Source organism: Thunnus thynnus, chromosome 2 (assembly GCF_963924715.1).
Source record: "Thunnus thynnus chromosome 2, fThuThy2.1, whole genome shotgun sequence".
Lineage (NCBI taxonomy): Eukaryota > Metazoa > Chordata > Actinopteri > Scombriformes > Scombridae > Thunnus > Thunnus thynnus.
Window position 1 is genome coordinate 31,380,018 of NC_089518.1, and position 20,727 is coordinate 31,400,744.

Sequence of the window (20,727 nt, forward strand, 5' to 3'; positions counted from 1 at the left end):
AATGTGATATATTGTACAGTATGCAAGTGGTTTCCAATGTTGGGTTGTGAGATGATCAGTTAGGAAACAAAAAAGACAAAACATAATTCTGCTAAACATGTTTATCTTTCTGGCTTTTCTTAAACCTGTTTAGCATATGTACAAACAAATCTTGAAGGATATGGCTGGCAATTTTCTACATTTTTCTCATTGCTGTTTTTTTTTTGTTTTGTTTTTGCTTTGACCTGCCAGACTACAGATGTGAATTAGCTTGCAGCTATAATCTGGTGCAGTGCATCAAGTGGTGACATTTATGTTTTAACTGTACACTGTCCCTTTTAAATAAAATAAATGAATAAAAATGGGTAACAAATCTCAAGTGCAAAGCCAAACTAACAATGTGTGTGTATCCAAAGCCTGATATATCGTAATCCTCCGTGCCGTAGACCTCAGTTGTTATCCAAAAATAAATAACGTCAGTGAGTCACAAAACTGAGCTGGGTGACGTGTTCCTTGGCCTTGAAGAGTTTGGTCATATTAGTTTGTTTAAGAACGGCGCCAAAGACATAATAACAATAACAGTGATCACATTTTCAGTCTCCAAGAGTAGTGCTGTGTAAGTATGCCACTGCGAATGCATTGGCACGTGTTTCTATTTACAGAGCATCGCTAGCTTGTTGTGCAACATATCACAACCTCTTGACTTTATACTAAAGTGTATGAAAATAGCACAATGTAGTACAAAGTCAAGAGGTTGTGATATGTTGCATAACAAGCGAAGCACTGTAAATAGAACTGGGGATAAATATGATACATCAGGCTTTGGATATACACACAATATTGTAAATAGGATCAATGTATTCTTGGTTTGGCTCTGCATGATTTGTTGACAATAAAAAAAACACAGAAAATTGCCAGCTATGTCCTTTAAACACCAAATCCTCAAGCAAAACAGTCTGTAGTAAATCATGATTGTCACTGACTGAATGAGAAGCTTTTTGCTTTGGAGTTTCCCTCACTGGTGACTGAGAGCAGCATTGTCAGCTCAGCTGTGACACATAGTACATTGATGCCTTGTTACAAGCTTACTGAAAGACTGTGAAACTCACAGAAATAATCTTGATGCAAGACGTCAGAGAGCTGGTTTCTCAGCCATTATCCTAATAAACAGTGTATGTATAGGACTAGTTTTATACTGAACTGAGTAACAGTGTGAACCAGCAACAGATAGAAAGTACTAAACAGTCAGAAGCAGCACTATAAACAGCATTATGAACGGTGATGATGATCTTTGTGACAATATAATCCAAACAAGACAGATAACCACGCTGGATATGTTAAAAATATCAAACATTACCATCTTTGTCTTTCAAGTGTGTCATAATATTTTCTCATTGTACCTTTCAGAGCAGTTCCAGTTTGTCTCTCAGAGACACAGAGGTTATCCCTTCAGTGCTACCCTGTATGTTAATGGTATCATGTTGGCCAGAATCAGCTCCTGTTGTGAGTACCGCTATGCTCCTGGCTTCCAACAGGGCAAGAAGAGCTGCTTCAGACTTGTGTGGCTAGCTGGTGGGATACCCTGTTACAGGTCAGATTTCACCCTCTGGGAGAGGAACAGCATAACATTGGCAGAAAATGTGAAATTAGTACCAGTCAAAACAGATCAGGCAAAACCATCAGTCTGCAGATATAATGTATTGTGGGGGGATAAAGGATGCATAATGCATGACACGGTGGTGGTAGGCTGTACGGTGGAGGGAAAGCAAGTCACGATGAAAGCACATTTTTCATCTTTTTCAGATGTACAAGTCTTCGAAACAAATACAGCTCCTGCCAGCAACTGAACAACGGCACAAAGGAGAACTTAATTCTCCCTCTAGAGCAGAGCCCTGGCAACGGTACAAAGCCTGGAAGTAAGTGTCTCAATTTTCCATTACTTCATAAAGCTTATTCATCAACATTTTTTTGACATTAGGCCCAATCCTTGATTTCTATGGAGTAGTTTAAAGACAAAATGGCCCACAAAGCATTTTTTCCCTTCATTTTGTCTCTAATGTCTCCAATGCAGGCACCATCGAGTCATGTTCATCATCCCCTCTGTTTATGCCCGCCAAACCAGAGAAGAAATCAGTGAGGAGGACAAGAAAACACACCAAGGAAGGTGGCGGTGGATCCACAGACAGCGAAGACCCCGCTGTAGCTGGGATTAAAGAGATCTCAAAGAAGAAGCGACACAAGGGTCAAACTAATCAGAAAGCGAGCAAAGGCAAAACAGCCGGAAATAGCAGAGGGGAAGAGGGACATGACAGCAAGGGCTCCGAGGTCTCACGGAGGTCAAAAGTGACAGAAAAATGTGAAAGTCTAGCATCATCTGCCAGAGAGGAGCAGAAAAATGAGAAAACAACCAGCAATGTCTCAGCGCCGCCGACAGAGAAGCTGCGATCGAACAAGACAAGCAAAGTTCATGGTGAGCACTGTTTGACTCATTTTAGCTGCTGTGTTCATTCCTGTAAGAGAAGATGGAAAAATAAAGGAGAATAAAATCTTCCACTCTTTCAAGTGGAGCTACAGACGACCTTCAGTCCATGCATGTGGTCTTTCCATTTAATATTCTTTGTGGGGGGAAAAAAATGGCAACAGGAGTATTTCTTTTTAAAGAGTCATTGCAGGATGAGGAAGCACTGACTAAGCAGAACAGAGAGAAACAGAAGGACCTGGGATCAAATGGGAAAAACAGAGATGGGGAAAGACTGAAGGACTTCTATGAAGAATGTGTGGAAATGAGTGCTGCGTTGGAGCAGGTCCCAAACAAACACAACTGGTTCAAGGCAAACAGTGAGTAAAGAAACCACAGCACAGTAGGAATGGACTGGAATCCCCCGGAGTGTTGTAACTGATTTACATAATACACTTTAGCAGAAAAGGTTGAATTTACAACAAAGTGATGAATTGAACAAAGTCTGCTTGAAGAAAGATAGATTACGTGTGGGAGAGGTTATGCAGACATTGTTCACAGACACACACACACATGCCAGCATACATAAATCTCACTGCAGTAGATCTGCTTTCTCTATTGAACCAAGTGAATTTTAGATTTTTATTATTTACAATCTCACATCAACAGTAGGTATCAATATGTACACTTGGCATAAAGAGAGACAGTTTTATTGTGGCTGAGTTGGTTTTTTTTTTTTCTCTCTCTGTATGCCAAGTTCTGGAGAGGTGCCGGCTCCAGAAGAGGTTGTCATCATGCCCCAAAGCTTCAGGCTCAGATGTGGAGCTCAGTGCAGAAAGTGACACTGTCCTGCAGCCTGATGGGGAGCCAGACAAAGAAGAGGACAAGGCCAGCCAGGGCTCTGGCGAAGAAGAGCCTGTTAAAGAACAAGACCTGCAGGCACAGGTGTGTGTCCAACACAAATTATTGCGGTGAATCTTTGTTTTTGCCAGAAAAGCTCTTAGTGTTAAATTACTGGCAAAACTCCCTGGAAACAATCACATTCCTGTGTATGCAGCTGTGTTAATTTGTGTCAGTGCTGAAAGTTTAATTGACAAATAATATAACTGATTGTCACTATAAAAAATCATTTCCTTTTAATACATTTCTCATCAGTGTAAAGATAAATGCATACAGTACCATGCACAGACCATGTTTTTCTTGTTTGCATACCGATTATTGAGTTTTACAGCTTTTAGTACAGTATAGCAATATACTGCAGCAGAAAAAAAGGTTTTTAATAAACATAAAAATATCCCAATTAAAAGGGCAATTTTTTATTTCAATAAGATGATGCGGTTTAAAAGGGATGGATGCATTTCAGTGTCAGTGTGTTTAATGATTTTACACTTCACAATGTTTGATACATATTTCAGTAACTTAACCTGAAAAGGGCATTATGCCATATGTAACATTTATTTGATTGGTAAAAAGTTGATTATTGAACTATAAAATCATTTAAAGCTAATGGATTATGCCATTATTAGAAGGTTAATACACAAACGGTTCTAACAAATGGTCACTGAGCGTTATCTGGGTCAGGCAGGAATTTGGCTCAGTCGTATCCATCATGATGAAAAAGTTTCCAACAGTTCCTGAAAAATTCCTCAAGGTCTAGCAAAGTGGCACAGTGGATGTGGCCGGCAGCCAGACCATATGTCTCTCTCTACTCTCACCTCGACTCAGTGTTTAGAAAACCTCCAGCACCTGTCCCGCTCACATCTCATTCCCAGCCAGCACATTTTGGTGCTTTGCTGCTGTCACGCACAAACAGTAAACACTGTACGTTTGCAATACTCTAAAGTCTGAATAGAGGGAAAAAATAATCTGCCTGTGCAACAAAACTTTCTGTATTTTACAAATAAACAGCATGATAGAAACTTGTTGTCTGGTGGTTGAAGTGAACTACAAGTTAGACGAGATATTTCTATTTGTATCACTTCTTCATAGAATTGCATCATCATGTAGGAGATCATATTGTACCAGGAGCAAAACATATTTTTAAAAAGTATTTTCTAACTTGAACAACATTTTTTCATAGTTCTACAACCCTTGGCCTCATGAAATCCTTGTGAGCCAAGTGGATAAACTCTCAAATGCATACCAATCATTTTTTTCCAGTCAAAAGACGACCTTTTGTAAATATGTCTGAACTTTTGGAAATGAAAGTCTCGCACCAAACCAAAACGAATCCAACAATAACAGCACTATTCAAATGCCCTTCTGACTTTATTTTGGTTTGTCACTGTAGCTGGAAGCGATGATGACAGTCCTGAGCACATCTGATGAAGTGGAGCAGCTGGTTCTGAGGAACACGGGCCTGACAGACGACCTTCTGCTGGGCCTGGCGGGGGCCTTGAAGAGCAGCTTGTCGGAGGTCACGCTGCTCAACCTCAACCTCAACCTCATCGGCCCATATGGTGCTCACATCCTGCTGGACGTTCTGAGAGTGAAGCCTCAGGTCAAAAGTTTACAGTAAGTCTCAGCTTTCTTACTCCAAACTGATCCAAGTTACATTAAAATCTGACTCGGAAACACGCTGAATAACATGACTTAGAAAAGAAAATAACAGGATTGAAGAGACAGTGAGAAGCAAATCCAAGGATGGCCTTTTCTTCAGAATATAAAATCTTAGCCTTCCACCGTTGAATTATATAATCCTTGACATTTATGTGAAGAAATGCCCCCACTGCTTTACATTTCTGAGTTATTTCATATGCACCACATACAGTAAATGTCAGAGTGTTGGGCTTAGAGACATATTGACAGAAACTTAGGGTGCAGCTGACATACATTAGATGCAGTGCAGTCCATGCACAGCTGGTATCACATACAGGACAAGAATAGTGTGTTTAAAGGACATTTTAGGAAATAAGTTTATTTGTTTTCTGGTGTAGAGTTACAGTAGATGAGGAAACTGATGCCACTCTCACATGTGTCCGTTAAATATAAGACTAGAGCTAGCAGCTATTTGCTTGCAGTACCTTAGCACAAAGACTGGGAATGGGAAAGCAGTTAGCCTGGCTCTGTCCAACAGTAACAAAGTCTACCAGCACCAGTCATCTGATGATGACTGATTAACACATTGTATCTTGTTTGTTTAATCAAACAATATAAAATCCTGGAGTGTAAAAACAATTGGCTGTTTCACAAGGAAGGTTATGTGTCAGACTAATTCTTGGCACTGGGCATTTGCCAGACAGCCAGTGACAGCTCCCAGCCAGGAATTAGGCTGTTTCCAGTCTTAGCTTCTGCACCAAGCTAATCTTTGGCTGGCTGTAGATCATATTTAATCAGATATGATGTGACATGAGAGTGGTATCAATCCTCTCATCTAACTCTCTGCTGGGAAGTGAATAACATATTTACCAAAATGCTGAACGATTTCTTTGTTGTGCACTGCAGATCGAATATGTCACTCTAAGGGGCAAAATTGTTCATACAATGATGATGAAAATGCATGCATAGATTTCCCCGCATACATCATTCCACACACTTGTGGTGCAATTAAGCAACTTTTCATTTGAATAAAGATTCCCTATATGTTAGACTCAATAACAGGGAATTGTGTAGAAAATCACAGACATGAAGAATCTTTTGATTAGATGTTATTCTAGCCATGAAAATATCAAGTTTCAATGAAGCTGCAGAACAACCAAACACAAAACCTGTAAGTGACTTTTTTAGACAGTTGGAAAAAATGTTTGTTGTAACTTTTAATGGAAAACTTAACATTATGGTACAACTGGCTTTCTTTTAGAGATGAGCAAGTCATGAAGGAATCCAAACAAATCGCCATGGTTACCACTTTTTTTCCCCCCCTATCTACAGCTTGTTTGGAAACAAACTGCGTGACCATGGAGTGCTGACCCTGCTGAACGGAATAGCCGAGTTGCAGGAGCAAACAGTAAGAGCTGCTGCCGCCATCCAACAGGCAATGCTTTTCTCATCGGAGCAGAACATGCTAACTCACCTCCCTGCTGGGTGGAGCTCTGTCAGGGTTTTTGCAATTTTGGAACTGGATATCGGAGGAAACAGCTTGAGCAGCGACGGGGTGAAGGTGTTAGCATCATATTTAAGGCATCATTCGCATCTGCAGTACTTAGGGCTGGCTCAGACAAGTGGCGCTGACCTCGCAGCTTGGAAGGAACTTTTCGACAGCCTCAGAGGAAACAGCTCACTAACACAGATCATTCTAGATGAGAACAACTTGGGAGACCCCGGGGTCAGACTGCTGGCCGACATGTTGAGAGTGAACATGAGCGTGCGGCAGTTGGACCTGGACAGGAACGGCATCAGCGACGTGGGAGGAAACGACATCATGGGGGCGCTGCTTTGCAGGACGCAGTTTCCGCTGAGGCATCTGAGCCTTCAGGATAACAACATCAGCGCAGGGCTCATGAGTAGGATACAGGAGGAGGTAAAATATAAATGAAATCACGCAGGAGTGGAAAAATGCCCTCGTAAACTATGAGAACCCATGTAACATAATAAACAAAGGGCTTGCTTAAGAATTCACAGGATCTTCAGTTTACATTTTGAGGTCAGAGAGGAAAACACTGACTCATTTGACTTGTTTGACCTTCAAACACACACACACACACACACACAAAGAGCTCTTCTTTCCTGTACCTGGGTGGCCCCACTAACAAATGCTGCATCTTAGTTTAGCCCAAACAGGTAGTGTAGGAGTCATGTTTGCTTTAGGGCTGCACTGTGGTCTGGATGCATTTTCAAAGAGCTCTCGATGAACTGAACCTTTCTTCTTTGTGGTGAGGTTACATCCTCACCTTGAGTTTTTTTTTTTCTCCTTCTTCTTCTTCCCACCAGCGTTACCCCTCATGACTCCACACCTCCTTCTTTTCTAAAACTGACTCCAGCTCAAGCCTCACTGATCCCTCTGTCATTTTATTGAATAATTTGCTGCCCCCTGACAAAAAAGAAACCACGGTGATTCATTCCACCCACAGTATTTACAGGTCATGGATGACTAACACACCACTTTTTTTTTTTTCTTTTTTTTTCCATAGTACATTTCAGCAGCCATCATCAGATCCCCTTCTGTACTTCTAAAAATCAAAAGAGAGTTATGGACAGCTAAGCCATGCCACGTCAACTACCCTCATTTTGTCGTTCTTGTCTCTTCATGTGCTAGACAGTGCCTCTATTCAGAATATAAACATGAACGAGGAAAAAAAAAAAAAAAAAAAGAAAAACTAGGGCAAATTCATCTGAATTTTAGGCTCGTCATCTCATTGTTCTATCAACACCGACATTCTGAGAATAACTGTACCTGTGATCAAAGCTTGTCAAAGTGGTAATTATCTCCTCCTCTCAGGGCTGCTAGTAGTGATTCTGCTGAAACCAATCCCTCCATATTTCATCTGAGGTCTTCGCGAATTCCTTTCTGTGGAACCCTGATAAAGACGCTCTCCGAAGCCCTGAGAGGATGACAGATAAATGAGACTGCCGCACCTGAAGATTACATCTGCAGAAGTTATCCCGCTCTAGTATCAGAGTGCATATGCTGATATTTGTGGTGCACATTTAAAACTCTATACAGCAAAGTAAAGATGTCTCATTTTGTGAGATCAATTCCGCTTTATAGTCTAGCAGATGATATACAGACTGAATGTTGTTACCGGCACCGAAAAGAGTACACAAAGTTGTTTCTTCTCTTTGTGATAGTTGATCTACTAAGATCTAAACAGCCACATTTGTACTAGGTTGAATACAGAACTAAGTGGTACACCATCATGCCTGGCTGAGCAAAGTCCCGCAAACAAGAGCTGCACTGTAACTCATCAACTCCTTCGATAAGGCCTTCATGCTTCTCTGTTACAAGTAAAACTCAGATCAGTAACCTCGTTGTTCGTCTGCTAATGTTATCTTTATCTGGCCTGAAACAAATCCCACAGTGTTACAAGCCTCTTTCAACTGCTTTTCCAAAAACAAGGTCTTCAGTCAGTGAAGCTCAATCTGTAAGGAATTTGCAAGTTTGCTCAAGAAACAGTTTCCCCTTTCAGGCCGTGTAGGATACTGTACTGTATCGCTTGGTTTACTGTATCTCTTGGTCTGAAATAATCAGGTTAAACACACCAATCATCAGTGTTTTCCTGATAAGAACTAGTATTTATGATTTACAGGTGGACAGATAATTTACTTTAATCTTTGTAAACCAAAGAATTATTCCTTTATACAGCAAAGTAGCAGAGATACATCTGATACACGGTTATACAGGGGTTAAGTTTTAGATAACTGATTCAGTGCTGTGGGGAAATGGGAAAGTCTTGGGAATTGAGTTTCTTGACTTTGACTTACGGCAAAAACAAAACAAATGAAGTGAACAATGGTTACCTAGCCTCATGGGAAGTTCAAGGATTCAGGCTTCCTTTAAGTTTCCTGGGCAAGGTAATACAATTTATTTCCACTTACAACACATAAAGGGTCACTGTCTGTTTGCAGGGCCATTAACTTTTGATGTCTTTGTACCTCTGGATACACAAAGGTAGGTAAAACTTTTTTTTTTCAACTTTAAGTGCACTTTTAGCTGTGCTAGCGATGTGGCTCTAGGGATGGTTGGTTTGGTCCACCACTTTGGTCCAGACAAATATCTCAGTAACTATTAGATGGGCTGCCATGGAATGTCATACAGATATCCATCGATCGGTCAGTGATCCCCTGACTTTCCTCTAGCTCCACCATTAGGTTTGCATTCTTTATTTTTAGTGAAATGTCTCAACAACTACTGGATGAATTTGCACATGAGGTGCAGATATTCAGTCTTTCAGGTGACCCTGGTGATACCTTGACTTTTCATCTAGCGCCACCAACTGGTCAAAGTTAAACTAATACTTTGTGTTGTTATTGTGTTTTTACCTAAATACAGTCTCACAGAGCTGCTAGCACAGCTCCAGACTCTGTCTTGTTAAATCTGCAGAGGTGGAAGAAGTATTCAGATCCTTCTTGAGTAAAAGTATCAATACAACAACATAAAATACTTCATTACAAGTAAAAGTATAGTATTAAGTACTGACTTGAAAATGTGTATATAGGTCGTAACAGTTAAAGTATTCACTCTTCGGCAGAATGGTTCCCGTCAGTCTCACATTCACATACTGTATATTATATGATTGAGGTAATACTACCGATACATATAGATGGGCAATATGATATATACTGTAAATGACACACATTAAGCCAAACGTAGCAATACTAGATTCACTTTTTTTTGATGTGATGAAGTACTTTGATTATTCATGTATTTAATTCACCAGATGAGCCAGTGAAACAGACAAAGCGATCTGGTTATTTCATTTACTGTATATATGGTTTCTCAATTTAATCAATCAATTGAAAGATACATCATGATAGAGTATATATCAATATCATTATATAAATTGGAGTGAAACAAGATGCCATCCATATTACAATCCCCTACTGATGCATAAATGTGTAAGTTTAATGTTGTAGCTGGTCAAGGTGAAGCTAATATGAGCTACTTTATAGACTGTTGGGTAGTTTATTCTATAAAAATGAATCATGTTTTGAATGTCAGATCTACAAAATCAAGTCAAGTCAGTTTTATTTATACAGCACCAAATCACAACAGAAGTTATGCCAGGGCACTTTTCATATAGAGCAGGTCTAGACCACAGTCTTTAATTTACAGAGACCAAACATTCTCCCATGAGCAAGCACTTGGCGACAGCGGCAAGGAAAAACCCCCTTTAATGGGAAGAAACCTCGAGCACAACCAGGGTGGGTGGGCAGCCATCTGCCTTGACCAGTTAGGTCTTCTGACTAGTAACTAAAGCTGTCAAATAAATGTAGTGGAGTATAAGGTACAGTATTTGTCTCTGAAATATAGTGGAGTAGATAGAAATGTAATGTTAAATGGAAATAAACTATAAACTATACACTAACATGTGCATCAAAATTGTACTTAAGTAAAAGAACTTGAGCAAATGTACTTTCCACCAAGCTAAATCTGTATATGTGCAAAACATGTATAATAAAAACCAACTTGAAAATTGTAACTGGGACAAAGCAGCCTTTATATAGACATTCAGAAAGGTTGTGATTTAATACATTCCCAAATAGAGTCACTGAGGCTACCCTACTGCGTCATTTCCACCACCGCCTAAATTAACAGCAAAGTGTGCCGGGAGAGACTGTGTTCACTTTGAGGACTTGTGCCATGAACACAGTCTGCGTCAGTGTATGACATGAAGGGGTGTATGTTTGTGTACACTGAGCCTGTTTTCAGCCAACATTTAGAAACCAAGGCGGTGTGTTTGTGTTTACGGAAGCCCAGGGGCGGTGGACCTCTGTCAGAAAACAGCAAACCCTCTGTTAGGTGTGCTCTGTACTGACCGTAGGCACATGCTAATTTGTTTTGTCTAGTCTGTCCAAATCTGATGTGCAGCATGACCAATGGAGGCTGTTTGTTGTTAATTCAAATATATTTTCTCATGTGGGGACACGCTGCAAGCCCTGAAACATTGCCTGGCTTTGTAGCTGGATAATTAGGATTGCTCTGTTTGCCAACTGGAGCAGTGAAGGATTAATTTATGAAAATAAAAAGCTTATCAGGTAAGTTACAGCACTCACAGGAAACCTATGATTAATTGCAGCATCAAGATCTTTGTCTTCATCTCCTCAACTGTTGCAGTAAACAATGAGAAGAGAGCAGGAAGTTCATGTTGGCTCATACTTTCCACACAAAAGCATAGCAGAGGATGGATGTCGAAAGGCCTGGCTGAGGATGAGAGTGAGGGTTTCTAGATCTGTGAGATGTAGCGCTGCTGTGAGATCTCATCGTGGGGCTTCTTCATAACGGATCCCTTTTTATCATCCAGAATAGGAGAGTAATTTATAGACTGGTTACTGCTGTGATGATGACACATGCAAAGCCACAGTTACAGAAATTTTTTACACTTCTATAAAATTTATTTTCTGTCACCAATGGTTCAGTTCACCAGACAGAGCCATAATCAAGAGTATCTGTGAAATGAATTTCATTGGATCTTGTAGACTAAGCAAATCTGTCTGCCGAGGTTTGCTGTGGATTTAAAATGATTTTTCTTTATTTTTTTTATTCAACCAGGTAAGTTCTATTGTGGTTGGAAACTTCTTTTGCATAGAAGACCTTCTCAAGATGGCAGCATAAAAAGTTGCAGATGAAACACAACAAAATAAGCCAACAGATAAAGAAGTTATGATTATACTAAGAAGACTAAAATAAACTGAATTGAATACTAACAACAACATTTTTGGATTGACGCCTTCAAATTTGAACATGATTATTCCAAAATGTTTGAAAAGTAGTAATTGTATTTTACTCACCTCAAACTGGGAAAGTTAACAGCATTTTGACCATCATGAAGTACTGAATAAAAGTGAAATAATTAGCTTCTTTAAGGACAGGGGAATTCAGGTGCTAGCTAACTAATCAGATAATTTGACGTTAGCTGGTTAGTTAGCCAGCACTGTTAACGTTAACTTACACTATTTAGCTCTTGACTTTGTAAAAAATCTCCATATGTCCATCCCATTGTATGGGATGCATGTCAGTGCTACAAATTTGTTTTGACAAAAACAATAAAGGCAATAGCAATAAAAGGCATAGTCACTGAGGGATGTCTATCATAAGGGCAGTGGATTATGTGACTAACAGTCTGTGAAATACTGCGTAATAAAGGGCCTACTCAACCATAGTTGTTTTATCAGTCTAACCCTACTGTCCTTAAACTCTCCAGATTATAAACAACTCCATGTTCAGTGCACCCTGCATTGCCACATTCACTTCAGGATGTGACACAGCATTATGATGATGGTGAATGAAAAGTTTTAGAGTCCGCTCCTGGAACAATGGCTCCTGCTGCTGTTTGACATTTGGCAGAAAGAGCAGCTTTTCAATATGGATTATTCATCAGCGGTTTGATCCTCCACTCAAATGTCACCACAACAATGCCTCTGACTTGGCAGCAGCGTCTGTCTTTCTGCAGCTCCACGGGGTAAGGAATTGGCAATAATTACCACATCTAATGTGGCCGTCAGAAAGATTCAGACTGTGCTCAAGCGCTTTTGCTTTTCACATTATTATGATTACCATTTAAATTTGTAAAGGAAGAAATGAGAATCTTGGCTTACCACATCACTGCAATGTTGTGCCTTAGCTGTATGCTCTGACTTGTGACGTCTTCAAAATAAGCTGTAAAGAGGCCGAATGCAGGAAATAACTGCTGCAGCATAACATGGGGTCTCAGATGACTGATGGATCTGGATTCAACAGACTTGAGGCCACAAAGAAAATATCCAATGCATTTACTTAACAAGCAGCTTGACCCCAAAACATGTCAGGGATCAACTATTACATCACTTGTTATTTGCTTGGAACAGGCTGTCATGTAACCTCGATTTGTGCTGTAAAACTAAAAAGTTTATCAAAATATTCTAAATTGTACCGGAGAAGCAGAACCCTCTTCCTGATTTGTGCCATAAAGCAATCTGTTTTTGTGCTTTAAAGGCAGAATCAGACCCGGTGGCATACATGTACTTTTTTTTTTTTTTAAAAAGGGCAATTTCACTGATTTTCAAGTTGATTCCTATTGTTGTAATGTGGGAAATGCCTATATATGAATGACATTAAACTTTCCTCTTCCCAAGATGAAGAGGAAACTTCCCTGTATTAACGATCTGCCTTTGGCTCCAACACTTACTCTCCAACACTTAAAAGACATACTTTTTACAATTTCGAACACAATTGCACAACATAGATGACCTAATCTTAAGAAATCATCCTATTTACAGTGGTGAAATTCCTCTGTAAGTATTCAAACCTGTTTTAATTGATTTTTTGGCCACTTGAGGGCAGCACAAGATGCTGTGGACACATCATTGATTAATTATCCCCTTTTAAAGTTGATATGCTGACCTTATTTAGACATCCAGCAAATACATACACTCTCCTTTTAGATCTGTTTCGTCTCCACCACCAGGACGATATCTGGCTATTCAGCTATTAAATGCTCCACTATGTTAACAAGCTAGCTGTTGTTTGATGCTGAGCAGGTAGCATACAGTAGGTTTACCAGAGCTGCCTTCTGTGCCTGGAAACAAAGTGACAGTGGAAGGAGTGAGCCAAAACTAAAATTGTGGCAGTAAAAAAGAAAAAACAAACAAACAATGAGCTGAAAGACTTCATGCCACAAATTTCACATTATATGTAGTAATTCACAACTTACGTAGTAATTTGATCAATTTTTAATATTCAAATATAAAACAGCTTTAAAGAAGAAATGTGTGGCAAATTTCCTGTATCCACTAAGCTATTAAGGCTGGTATTGGCTGTAAGTCTTATCTGATCTTCTCTTTCTTTTCCATTGTTTTTCTTTACAAATAATCAATTAATTTTCAACATTCATTGATTTATTCTTAGCAAAATGTGGCATGAAGTACCTTTAAATACGTCCTCATAGTTTAGTTATCAGGCTTTAAATAGTTTCATACCCTATGAAAAACATTAAAGAATCTGTGTCCATATTCACCCACCCATATTCATTCAGTCATGTATTTATTTAATTATTCCAGCTGTTGGTTTATCAATTGAGGTTAGTAACTGTTATGTTACCATTAAGGTCAAAACACTCCTCTAATTAGAAGCTTCACATTTTCAACAACATATTATTAACAGAGAGAGATACTGTTATGTCACTCTAAATTTGGACTTACCTAACATGAATGAATAGGACGTTCTTCTAAATTTCCTGTTGTAATGTATGGAATGGGTAAACAGAGCACCAGGGCATGCTCTTATTGAATCCAGCTGTGCCTGGACAGAGATTGCCGCATTCAGCTGGCCCCAGTTCCCCAAGACATGAGAGTAAAACAAAAGACCCTGTGTTTATCAGACAAGAGTTTCCATCACGGAAGGATACTTGTGCTATTTTTTAAGCTCATATTTTGAGGCCTCATGTAAAAATAGATGAGGAATAATCTAAAATTATCACAATCCCCTCAGATCTTTTGTTTGTACTAATCTCAAAAATTACATCCACATCCAATGGAAAAAATAATCACTTGGACTCTGCACAACCAAATGTTGCTCATGAATAATGTGACTGCTATATTAACTAAAGATGATTCATATGGATATGGTATAGGGATGCTAGTTACATTGACACTGCCTGTCTGCAGGAAAATCCTCTAATTTCCTGCAGACGCTGAACTTCTAATATCCATCGTAATGTCGGGGTATACAGGCCAGCTGACTTCTATTACCCACCACTGGTCTGGAGTAAAAACAGTCACAGCGCCTATCCACACCTGTCTATGGTTACAGACGGGGTCCAGGATGGCAGTCACATGTGATGAGTGGAAGAAAATCAACTCATAAAACACTAATAGAAAAACTTGCCTCCGGATCTCTTTTTTAAAAAAAAAAAAAAAAAAAAAGAAGCTAGTCTGTATAATTTCTCTTTCCATCAGAGCTCATTCGTGGTTTCCATGAAACAGGATTTTGGCCTCAATACGAGATGGAAGGCCTTTGCTTGGATTGGAAGGAGACTCGTGTTGAACTGCTGTCAGGTAGGAAATCGGTGATAAAATTGCGCTGCTCTTTCCTCCAGGCGCAGTGTCCCATAGGCCAACATGAAAAGAGTTCTCAAACTTTTTGAAGTCAAGGACCACCATGATGATAAACTGTACACTATATCAAACCACAAAACCCTATGTGTCCCAAGGAACCGTATCTTGGAAGACTTGACATAACAATTACGTAACTTTCTACAGCCTATGTTAAATAGTTAAGGAAGGACTAGTGGCGTTACTCCTTTCTTTTAATATTGTGCATTAAAGTCTGTTGTCAGCAAATTCCATGAAAATACCAAAATCAACAATGAATTGTTTCTGCTAAGAAGTATTGCCTGAAATAGCTTACTCCTCTGTGCCGTAGACCTAAACTGTTGTCCAAAAACAAATAAAACCACATCAGTAAGCATATTTATTTATTACCATGAACATGAACATTGCAGTTTCTTTTAAGTCTATCCCACAGGGTTAAATTGGGATTTGTTATGTGGGGGGGCTCTGTGGTTTCAAAGTTGCCATGGGCGCACATGTGTGTTCCCATAGACTACAAAATGTGATTGATATCTATCCAAGCTCCTCTGCTCCTCTCTCCTGTCCAATCTGCTCTGCTTGTCTCTCATCACCTGACCTGTCCTGCTCAACTTGGCATTTAAATAAGGAGAGCTGACAAAGGAAAAGAAAAAACTTAATATTAAGTGAAAGCACTGATGACAATCTGACACCAGATTGAAAATGAGCCAAGGGACAATAAACTTGAACTAGCTTGGCCATTCAGTTTGGTGCTTTTATATCAAGAAATGAAATCACCTAGTGAACATATTACAGAAGATACAAATGGCTTCGGCACATGTGCCTAGTTAAGCAAGATCAGAAGTGATGTCTAATGTACCTTTTGAAGAAGTCTGTAAGCTTCCTCCTCTTTGCTTCACCCATTTCTACACATAACTTTAACCTTTGAAACTTTGAAATTTAAAGGAATTAAATTTATGCAACACCTTATCTAAATGAAAATAGGGGTGAGAGAGCATAATAAACTAAATTTAAACAAAGCCTTGTTCCTATGAGAGTCAAGACAAAGACCATGAGCTAGTTCCTTTTCATTAATTAATGTGAAAGCTAGGAAATGGTCAAATAAGGTCTGCATTATCTAGCCATATGTAATTTGAGTTGCTCTGAAATTCTGCTCAAACCACAATTGTCTTGACAGTGCTGAGAGATTTCAATACATGCTAACTTGATTGACAGTTTAACTTGAACTACAGCTTGCCAGCTAGCTTAATGTAACAGCGAACTGCCAAAGACTGGAGGAAACCTGCTGCAATCAATCATATCATTTTGTAAAATCGAAACATTGTTTAAGCAGAATATCAAAGCAATTCACTTTCTGTTATTAAACCTGTCAGTTTCTGACCTACCAGCCCCGGCCCAATTTAACCCCTGGTCCTCATGGAGTAAATACTCACCAGATCTGCAGCTGAAAATAGTCCCCAACAAACACACTATTTACTCCTGTTTAATGTTTACTAAAATCATTATGAGCAGAAAGGGGTAGGGAAGTCAGGAAGTATTGAGAGACAAACTATGATATTAAGAAAAAAAGAGACTTTTGTCAGCTTCATCTTTTAAGTGACAGAATTTAGAAAAAGTAAAGGAGTAGTTCAACATTTCTGGGATATAGGCTTATTCGCTTTCTTGCGACCAAGGGTTAAAAGAGAAAATCAATACCTCTCTCATATCTGTACAATAAATTTGAAGCTAAAACCAGCTGCTGGTTAGCTCAGCTTGGCGCAAAGACAGCTAATTAAATAACAGAATATCCTATAACTTGTAAAAACAGCGAGTTGTTTTACTAGAGGTTATGTGCCTGAATATTTCTTGAGTGGGTGCAGTGACTTCCTAACTCCAAGTAAAACCACAACGTGTAATTTTTACACTCTGGTTTTTGTATGGATTAAACAAACAAGATATAACATTTTAATTAGTGAGTTTTAGAGATGATGGTGGGCAGATTTGTTGCTTTTGGACAAAGTCAGGCTAGTTGTTTCCCTATGTTTCCAGTCTTTATGCTAAGCTAAGCTAAGCTAAGCAGCTGCTGGTTGTAGATTCATATTCACTGTACAGACATGAGAGTGGAATCAATGTTTTCATCTAACTCTTGGCAAGAAAGTGAATAAGCTTATTTCCCAAAATGTCAAACTATTCCTTTAAACCACTTCCATAGATTGCCGCAATAATCATTAAAAACCCCATGAAACTTTACACTCCAGAAAAGAGATCTTCCTCTGTGCTCCTCCACAGGCCGCGAGGACATTGCCCTTCTTGTCTGTGAACTAAAACTTGTGGTAACAAAAGCTCACATCCGACGTAGCTTAGACAGGTACATGGGAAGTGCTCTTTCAAGGTGGTGAGCTCTCTTCCTTCCTGGCCCTGAGAGGACGAAATGTGAGGGGGCTCTGTGTGAGGAGGAGGGATCCAGTTGCAGGCAGCTGAATCGGTGCTCTGTTGGGTCTCCCCTGGACACTGTCATAGCGTGTTTGCTGAAGGCGGGTCAATGAGGACTTTCTTTGGCAGAGGAATTTCACAGCACACGACAGCACACACACACACACACACACACACACACACAAACACACGCTGGAACCAGTGTAGCCCTGCAACCCAGATCCCTGTTACTCTGGTGAGAACAGACGTGGATGTTGGTGGATCAGGAGGTGAAGGATAGCTGCAACGAAAAGCTGGGTGTACTGGTTTAAATTTCATGTGATGAAGTGAATTTGTTAACCGTTGTCTCACAGTAACATGTCTGTCATATTATACTGTAGTTCAGTGAAACTTAACGCAGACAGAGCAGTTGTGAAGCAAACAGTAGGAGTGTTTACACTGCAATTTTTCAACTGTCAAACAGATTATTCTGCAAAAGTCATACCGCTTCACTTACGCTCTCTCATAAGAACTGAAATTCTTTGAGAAACAGTTTATAAGTGATTACATAAAGGTTTTTTTTATTGTAACCGGGCTTCAAACATACTGATTTTAAAAGGATAAAGATGCTTGAGTCCATAGAGAGGATACCAATACTGTTTTTTTATTCTGAGAATTTGTGTTTCTAATAAATCGACTGCCTGATATTAGCTTATCACAGACATATTAGTATTGGCACATGTGTCTGCCAATGACAGACAAAAAATTGTACAGAAATGTAATAGATACAGTAGATATGTAGATATGTAATTTAGTGTATTCACCAGAGAGCACTGACAAACTTATTTTTCAACTTTAAAATATAATAACCTATGATTCATTTAGACACTTTTAAAGAATCTTTATCAAAAATAACTGTTGGGGTTATGCATTTGTTAAAAAAAAATAACACTGGCCAATATATCGTTATCAGTCTCAGATGTTGATATTGGCTTAGAAACCCAGTATCAGATGGATTCAAGTTTTTATTCTACAATAAAATGTAACACAAGGAGCTTTTTGAAAGACTGTAAACCAATAATTTTTAGCATCTGAATGTTTGAATTTGATTATTTTTTAACACCAGTCATTATTTCTAACAATGAGAATGCACAAACAGCTAAAACTTGGTGGATAAATTGTCTATAAACAGAGTCCTTCTTCACAGCAGACTTTTTGTCTTGTCACAGTTGTTACTAACAACATTAATGATGGTTCAGTAAGCCATGACAGTGGCTGTGTTTCCATTAACCTATTCTTTTATCACATTTTTAAGTATTGCATTAAAAAATCTTAATGGAAACACTGGAATTAGAAAAAACAACCTCAGTTTTGCAAAAAAAGTTTTTATGCTCGCTTTAGGTGGATTTTGGAAATGTCGAAAAAGAGTTTATGCGCAAAATTTGTAACGGAAATACATTTGCCGAATAAATAATGATGTAGCGAACGTTTAACTCATATGACTGATCAGCTATTTCCGCTTTTGGTGTCTTCCGGCATTTCAAGATAGCATGAAGATGGCCGGTATTAGCTGACATGAAAGAACAATTACAACTTGCCCAATTGAAACAAATTCCTGAAAACCTCCCTCTATTTTTCTCTCGTCAAGGCAATGTAACTATTTGTTTTGTTCCCAGTTGGCAACCTCTACTTCTTCTACTCTGTTTATTGGCAGATTATTTAAGCCTCTGCTGTCATCTTCTGACGAAACTATGTGTTGTGTAGCCTAGTTTATTCGCTTCGTACCAGTTGATGGAAACACACGTAATTCGCATTTTCCTTTTTCTGACATTTCAAAAGTTTGCTTAAAACTCTCTTGCGAAATCTAATGGAAACACGGCTACTGTGACTTTCGCCAGCATACGCAATACAACAACCCTGAAACTGAAACAACTAAATGGAATTCAGCCATTATTCATTTTATCATCTACACCTGTGCTTTTTGTACTGTGGCATGTCAATATGTCTTCCATGAAACAGGCCTACTCAGGTTTTTCCTGGTAGCGAGAGGAGGTCTCTGAAAGAATAAACAATAGTTACTGTTGCCCCAGTTTGTGCTTCTCATGTATAAGCATAGATTCAGGTCAGAGATATAACCATCGTTTTTTCTAAAACATAATTAACTGCAATGTTTGAAAAACCCAGACGGTTGTTGAAAAACCAATTGTTATGGAAGTATTTCCAGAATCCTCAAAGCTCAAAGACTCTTTTAATCATCTGGATGAAAAAATATTTAGTCCTCTGAATGGTAATTTTTTTTTTTGCCCATTTCCCAAGTTATGCATCTGTTTCCAAACAAAAAAAAATGGCAGCCCACCAGCTTCCTGGAAAGGAAACAGAGTTGCAAATTGGGGATTGGATTTTTTTCTTATTGTGTGAAGTGGATGCTGAATAATAAAATTAAAGGAGACATATTATGCTTGGGTTCATCAGAAGGGGAGTAGAGCCCCAGAATATAAATATAGACCTGGAAATGTGCATGATACGCCCTCTTTAACGGTCCAGTTGTAGAATTTAGTGGCATCTAAATGCTGCTAATATGATATAATATGATATGTCTGTGATAATACCACTTGATGCCATTAAATCCTACAAACTGGTCCTTTAACAAATATTATAATTAAAGCTTTAATTTAAAGGACTGGTGTGTAGGATTTGGTGGCATCTAGTGGTGAGGATGCAGATTACAGCTGGTTGAATACCCCTCCACCTCCACCTCCCCTTCCAAAACGTGCAGGAGAACCTACGGTGGCCGTGTTATTCATGAAAAACACAAAAGGCCCTCTCTAGAGCCAGTGTTCGGTTCGGCTACTGTAGACACATGGTGGTGCAACATGGTGGGCTCCTTGGAAGAGGACATGCTCCCCATGTAGATATAGAGGTCTCATTCTAAGGGAGTAAAAACACAACAATTCTTATTTTCAGGTGATTAAACACTAATTAAAACATACTTATGAATATTATATTCAATTTCTGACAAGTTTGTTTTGCTAGATGCCATTAAATTCAACACACTGCACGTTTAATTGATAAAATGATCAAGAATGTCAGATGTTTTCCACATGGCTTTCTGCAGGGGGGTTTAGGGGGGCTGAGGGGGCTTTGAACTCATTTCTAAAATCCTTGTTGAGGCCCTGGAAAGACTCTAAAATGCAACAGCCAGCTGCTGGCAGATGTGCTCAGCCATGTATAACTAC

At 39.1% G+C, this 20,727-nt stretch overlaps 2 protein-coding genes across 2 annotated transcripts; both read left to right on the plus strand.

Moving 5' to 3' along the window:
* The first annotated feature begins 340 nt into the window (after nt 1-340).
* LOC137171739 (glutamate-rich protein 3-like) lies at nt 341-2,954 on the plus strand. The gene is made up of 5 exons (XM_067575832.1): nt 341-344; nt 1,387-1,570; nt 1,726-1,895; nt 2,051-2,449; nt 2,641-2,954. Exons 1-5 carry the CDS (start codon nt 341-343, stop codon nt 2,823-2,825), a joined length of 942 nt encoding a protein of 313 aa, XP_067431933.1. The 3' UTR covers nt 2,826-2,954.
* Nucleotides 2,955-4,652: 1,698 nt separating this feature from the next.
* LOC137172485 (NLR family CARD domain-containing protein 3) lies at nt 4,653-8,868 on the plus strand. The gene is made up of 2 exons (XM_067576950.1): nt 4,653-4,951; nt 6,308-8,868. Exons 1-2 carry the CDS (start codon nt 4,737-4,739, stop codon nt 6,909-6,911), a joined length of 819 nt encoding a protein of 272 aa, XP_067433051.1. The 5' UTR covers nt 4,653-4,736; the 3' UTR covers nt 6,912-8,868.
* Nucleotides 8,869-20,727: the final 11,859 nt, after the last annotated feature.

Coding starts and splice junctions, on each gene's coding strand:
- LOC137171739 (XM_067575832.1), top strand. Junction 1,896..2,050: donor CAACGGTACAAAGCCTGGAA/GTAAGTGTCTCA, acceptor TCTCCAATGCAG/GCACCATCGAGTCATGTTCA. Junction 2,450..2,640: donor CAAGACAAGCAAAGTTCATG/GTGAGCACTGTT, acceptor TTCTTTTTAAAG/AGTCATTGCAGGATGAGGAA.
- LOC137172485 (XM_067576950.1), top strand. CDS start 4,737: ATGATGACAGTCCTGAGCACATCTGATGAAGTGGAGCAGCTGGTTCTG. Junction 4,952..6,307: donor CCTCAGGTCAAAAGTTTACA/GTAAGTCTCAGC, acceptor CCCTATCTACAG/CTTGTTTGGAAACAAACTGC.